The sequence below is a fragment of the Henckelia pumila genome, chromosome 1, assembly GCF_033568475.1.
Source record: "Henckelia pumila isolate YLH828 chromosome 1, ASM3356847v2, whole genome shotgun sequence".
NCBI classification, from domain to species: domain Eukaryota; kingdom Viridiplantae; phylum Streptophyta; class Magnoliopsida; order Lamiales; family Gesneriaceae; genus Henckelia; species Henckelia pumila.
In genome coordinates, this window is record NC_133120.1 from 17,784,512 (window position 1) to 17,790,612 (window position 6,101).

Here is a 6,101-nt window from a genome sequence, read left to right on the forward strand (position 1 = left end):
GGTAAGGCCACAAAATCATGAGAGTTTCCAATAAATAATTGATCATATCTCTGTGTACTAATCATATTTATATGCTACTAATTTGGAAACAAATATGACAGATTCTTAGGTTGCCTGTCGTGAGGGGAATAAGTATTGGAATAGAGTTTAGAGGGCCAAGAATTGATAATCGGCAAGGGAAAACAAATAATAGCCAATCACAATTATTTGCCAATGTTGCAGCATCATGAGGATTCCCACAGACACAAAATCAGCATTAACAATACATTGCAAAATCAAAATTAAGTTATACACTAGTTTACCCACTTTAACTCAACCAAAATGACTATAACGAGACAATGAGCCAGTGAATAACCTTCAAAAACAATAGTACCAAAGTTTCGTAGAGATACTAGTCTCTTAATCACCTTGTAAAAACCTTTTCACCAAGCATATCCTCCCTTTCTCACCAAGACGCTTAAACAGTGCCAATTCGTCATGGCTTTTGAACAGCAACTGAGCTGCACGCACTTGCTCTTCTTCATTCAGCTCAGTTAACCCTTGTAGACCTTCTAAAACCATATCTTGTGCATCCGAAATCTTCTCCTCGGCTGCCATTTCCTTAATCAAAGCTGACATTGTATCTTTTGTGATATGCGCAAAGTTGTTGATTGCCTTGACTATGGACTCATCAACGTCATTCACTTTTGTCCTTTTGTTTCTCTTTGAAGTTGTTGCGGAAATTGGTTTTGACAGCGGAGTCTCAGTTTCCGAAATTGAGTCCCTTGAGACTTCTAACACAGGGGCTGTTGGAGTATCGACTCGGATGGACTCGTTGGTGACAGGTTCATCTGGAAGTTTAAATACGTCGAACAATGCATTGTCATAGTTCAAGCGTTGGTCTCCAGCAGCACAATCATTTCCAAAGATTTCACACCAATCATGAAAATGTATCCACTGCTTGTGTCTCATAGTTCGTAAACTTTGATCTCCCTACGATAATATAGTACGTATTAAACATTATGGTTTACCAAAAGGGGCCAATAACAAGGTGAGTGTGTATACCTTAATGATGTCTTCCCACGTCTCATCTGTAGCATCAATTGTATGCTCAGCATCATTCCATCCAACACCACTCCTTGTCAAGATAGTCACCAAAGTGCTGTACGTTTTCTTCCAAACATGGATTTTGGAATTGATATGGGGAATGCCATGTAAGTTACATCCACGAATTTCAGTCTGCATTGCAGTCTCAAGTAAACTTAAATAACCGGATCTGAATCCGTTATCGCTTTTCCAACCCTTACTGATGACTTCTTTCAAAGCATGGATCAGAACCTCTTCCTCACGTGCGCTCCAAATTTTTCGCGTTTTTTCAGGTTTCTTCGCACTTCCATTGACACTTCCAGAAGTTGCGTTGCTGTACATTTCTAACAGATGATTGATCTGGAACAACATTACTGTAGCAGACAAAACATTAAAACTGAAAATTCAATATTAAAACATAACACAGTACATAGGCTCATATATAAAAAAATAAACACATAATTAAAACAACATGCCAACAGCCAATAATTATAAATATTGATATCAATCCAAACAGATACGGTAAATACTCTTCGAAAACAGCCAAGTACTAAGGTCTTTAAGCACAATCTAGACAAGTATTAAAATAGGTAATTCAATAGTTGTTTGCATTCCACATTGACGAGGCAAAATCCTCTCTCCATGCATCCCACGAGTTTGATGTCTGGAAACTGCTTATAAACTCATTTTGTGATTCGTGTACAGGGCTACCCAATACTTCTTCAAATTCTTCCATAGGATCATCAGGCATTTGTGATCGGATGAAATTGTGCAGCAGAATACAAGCGAGAATTATTCGGTTCTGCACTTTAATTGGATAGAACGATGGGCTTCGAAGGATCGCCCATCTCTTCTTCAGTAGACCAAATGCTCTTTCGATTACATTACGAGCTTGTGAGTGTCTCCAATTGAAAAGCTCCTTGTAGTTTTGTGGTCCATAAGCATGGTTTCCCCATGCGTCCCTATGATATCTAACTCGTCGAAACGGAGTCAAAAATCCTTCAATGTTTGCATAGCCATTATCACATAGGTAATAAGAACCTGCATTAATTTCATAATGTTAAAGTACGCATGTTAGAAATATATGGCCAAGTAGAAACATAAAATAAATACATACACTAGTTAATTCATACCTCTTGGAACTTTGAAACTATCATCTCCAGTGAGTGCATCTCTTAAAACCCGTGCATCTGCTGCTGAGCCCTCCCAACCAGTCAATGCATATATAAAGTTCATGTTTATGTCACATACACCCAGTACGTTCACCGCAATAGTACCTTTTCTTGTTCTATATTTTGCTCTATCTTGGCAGGGTACATGTACGGCAATATGTGTCCCGTCTAGTGCACCTAAACACCCTTACAGCAGTTGAGAACAAAAAATCCCAGTACGGTGTTACACTTCTAATGCTGCTGATCGACAGTACTGCCTTTCTTATAACATGTTTACAAAGTAATAAAAGTACCTTAAACCATTTCCAGGTCTCATTTGGACAATTTTCATCAATAGGAGTAGACTTCACAAGAAGTAGTGGGTGTAACTTCAGCACACCCTGCAATACTTCATGAAAATGTGCACTAACTGTCTGTCCACTACGATTATAGTCATGTCCAGTTACACGGTTTTTTTTATGATGCATCAATATAGACAAAAACATAGCTACCTTTTCCTCAACACGTACATATCTAGAATCAACTACGCCTCCAACGTTAGTCACTAGATAACATAGACGTGCAAATGCATTGCGATTCATTCTCAGATTAACAACACATTGGACATCTCCAGCGTCAATGATCCTATGCAAATGACTCATTTGGGCATTTATTCTTCCTGTCATTGTGTAAGAAGCAGTTGGTCTGCGACGGCCACTGCGTGGCCGCTCCAACATTCTTCGACGATGTCGTATTAAAAGACATATCATCAAATACATTCGACACAACATTTGGTGTACCATTAACAAGATGAGCATGTTTCTACGTTTTCTGTCCATCTTGCAAGTTTACTGAAAAAAATCAAAGCAGTCTGTTTTGTACAACCATAATAAAGGCATTGATTGCGTAACGAAAAAATCACGACTCAGTCCATATCTTCAAAAACGAACAATATATAAACATATTCGAATGAGCATAAGCGCAAACATTCATGTGGCAAGTAGCAAAAAAACATGAATGAAATGAAGTACATTCAAATATCAAAATCTCTTGAAAAAAATGTTGTCCTAAATAATATTACTCTTGAGCTCAATATACTCACCGACACACAAAACACATGAATCAAGTTCAACACAACACATTAATTTTATCTCTACTGTTATAAATTTCAGTACCTGAGAACTGCAGAAACGAATGTGATTCTGAATTGTTTTTTTTAGCAACGATGATTCTGTGACTATGCTCACCATGGGAATGGTTTTTGTTGGAAAATGTTCCGATTACCACCGTAGGAATCCAACATGAACACAAAAATTTATATGAGCTCGAAAAACTCAAAAAAAAGTATACGAGTACATGGAAAATGGAAAAACGTAAATTAAAAATCTGGAAGTCGAGAAGCTACCTCGTTCATCTGTAGAGACATCTACGTATCTGGACTTCTCATGTGAATTGTCCAGATCTAGATCTGGTTCTCTGTGTACATAATAAGACAACGGGGAAATGGGGAAAGAGAAGCAAAATTTATTAGGGCCATGGGTATAATGGTAATTGTGCTCCACAATCTCAAACACTGTTCATAAAAGTTTCCTAATACCTTCTCCAGCACGTGGATTTGTTGTCCTTCTATTTCACGTCTATCGAGCCAATTAATACCGGGCCCTTTGGTTATCAGGAGAAGTGAGAAAAGTGTACCAAACGGAAGTTTATTTATTAATCCTACACTAATACCCCCTACCAAACAGGGCCTAAAAGTCTTAACTAAGCTATTGCATACTCCTAAATATTTTTAGGAAGTCAAAGATATACCTGCGTCCGTCGTTAGTCATTTGCTGTCGCATGCCTCAAAACTAGGCCACAGCTCCGCTACGATGCCTGGATCGCTATGCCACTTTCGGATTCTTGATAGGACGCCTAGATCTCCCTAGATCTGAGTTAGAAGGCTAAAGAATTGAGAGAGAAAAAGGAGAGGTGCGAGTTGAAAATGATATTTCGGACCCCTATTTATAGGCAAAGTTCGGAGCCTCCGAACTCGACTTCGGATCCTCCAAACTGGTTCTGATCCTCGGTTCCTGACTTCGAAGCCTCCGTTCCTATTCGGAGTCTCCGATCCTGACTTCGGATCCCCCCGAAGTCCCATCAGTTTCGTCACCAATGACGCATTATCTTCGGAGCCTTTGATCCCGTTTGGATCCTCCGATCCAGTTCGGAGCCTCCGAACCATCCGAACCCTCGGAACCTTCCCGGCCATTTTTGAGTGTCCTGAATCCATTTCTGGAATCCGTTAACCCATTTGAAGTTTCCTTAATCATGTTTTACTAAATATAAACATGATCAATTACTTATTAATCGTTAATTCTGGATATGGGTCACTACATTCTCCCCCCCCCTAAAAGATTTCGTCCTCGAAATCTAGCGTAAACCTCGAGAACGTACTAGAAACCTGTAGTAGCCCGTACCCCGAATTAGTGAGTAATTGTTATTTAATCCAATAATCATGTTAGTTTAGATTAAACATGATTAAGGGGACTTCTAATGGATTAGCGGAGTACAGAAATATACCCAGAATGATCAAAAATGGTCTGGAGGGTCAGGAGGAACGGACGCAAAGTCCGAGGATCGGACGCAACATTTGTGCCATCAGAATGTGTCATTGCTTACGCACTTGATGGGAAATCGGAAGCAACGAAGGAGAACGGAAGCAACGTTCGTCGGACGAACGGACGCAACGATGAGGAACGGACGTTTCGTTCCGTGTCTATAAATAGGGGTGCCAGGATTCACTTTCAGACGCACCAATCACCTCTTTTCTCTATATTCCTTTGACTTCCAGCTTAGATCTAGGGCATTCTAGGCGTCCCATTGGGAATCCGGAAGTGACATAGCGATCCAGGCGTCGTAGCAGAGCTGTGGCCTAGTTTTGAGAAAAGCGACAGCAACGGACTGACGACGGACGTTGGTATAGCTTTTGCTTCCTAAAAATATTTAGGAGTATGCAATAGCTTAGTTAAGGCTTTTAGAATACTTTAATGATATTAGTATCATTTGGCATTGTAGTGCGGATTATAGGCGTAGACCTAGAGCTGGTAGAGCGCCCCTAGTATTTGAGATACGAAAGTACTGTTCGAGATATCCTGACTGAGTATGTATGTATTATTTGACTTCATGATTTATATGACATGATTTTATGCTGCATACACATGCATCTTGATCTATCTCTTTTGAGATGTCTGTTAGTAGGGTTCTACCCTATCCTGTTAATGGATGGACTTCCATCGATTTGGGTCCGGCGTATCCACTAGTATTTTGGTATGTGAGCCACCTCCTAAAGTGATGGCACAGCGTGCTACATACTAGGGCCCGGTCTGTCTTTGTTATCCGATTCTTGGCTTCTAGTCAGTAGGCTGTACACTTGCATTCATGTATACTCATACTCTCGTACTGAACATTTTATGCTCACTCGTACTCTATGTTTCTGGACACCCTATTCCATGGGGCAGGTTTGCAATTGGATGAGACGGGTGGATCCAAGAGGGGCTAGGCAGTGGATTGGCCAATTGGAGCTTCGCCTAGGGTTTATTCTTTTGTATTGGGTTGATACAGCGTTCAATTTGGTTGTATAACTATTTGGATATTTGCAGATTCCTTTCCTTGGGATTGTATTTAATGTTTATTGTTTCCGCATCTTATTGCATGCCTAAGTCCTATTTAGTAGGTGATCTCGGTAAGGGTCACTACATTTATGGTATCAGAGCTTGCATAGTATTCTTGGGATTTAGATTCTGCATAAGGTAACCGTGAGATTAATTTTGTAGATGGCAGATCGTGATGATCAGAGTAGCCATGGTAGTGGAGGTGGACGTTGGGGCAATGCTGACCGGAAGC

General features: G+C 40.1%; 1 protein-coding gene across 3 annotated transcripts; it reads right to left on the reverse strand.

Annotated features, from left to right (window-relative positions):
- Window positions 1–243: 243 nt before the first annotated feature.
- Window positions 244–3,966, reverse strand: LOC140875013 (uncharacterized). 3 transcript variants are annotated; one of them, XM_073278522.1, is made up of 5 exons: window positions 3,814–3,966; window positions 3,622–3,692; window positions 3,392–3,453; window positions 1,045–1,425; window positions 244–972 (listed from the first exon to the last, which is right to left on the reverse strand). In XM_073278522.1, exons 4-5 carry the CDS (start codon window positions 1,405–1,407, stop codon window positions 400–402), a joined length of 936 nt encoding a protein of 311 aa, XP_073134623.1. In that variant the 5' UTR covers window positions 1,408–1,425; window positions 3,392–3,453; window positions 3,622–3,692; window positions 3,814–3,966; the 3' UTR covers window positions 244–399. The 3 variants fall into 3 exon arrangements, with proteins under 3 accessions (XP_073134623.1, XP_073134622.1, XP_073134621.1); XM_073278521.1 differs by lacking the exon at window positions 3,392–3,453; XM_073278520.1 differs by lacking the exons at window positions 3,622–3,692; window positions 3,814–3,966 and having other exon boundaries at window positions 3,392–3,610.
- Window positions 3,967–6,101: the final 2,135 nt, after the last annotated feature.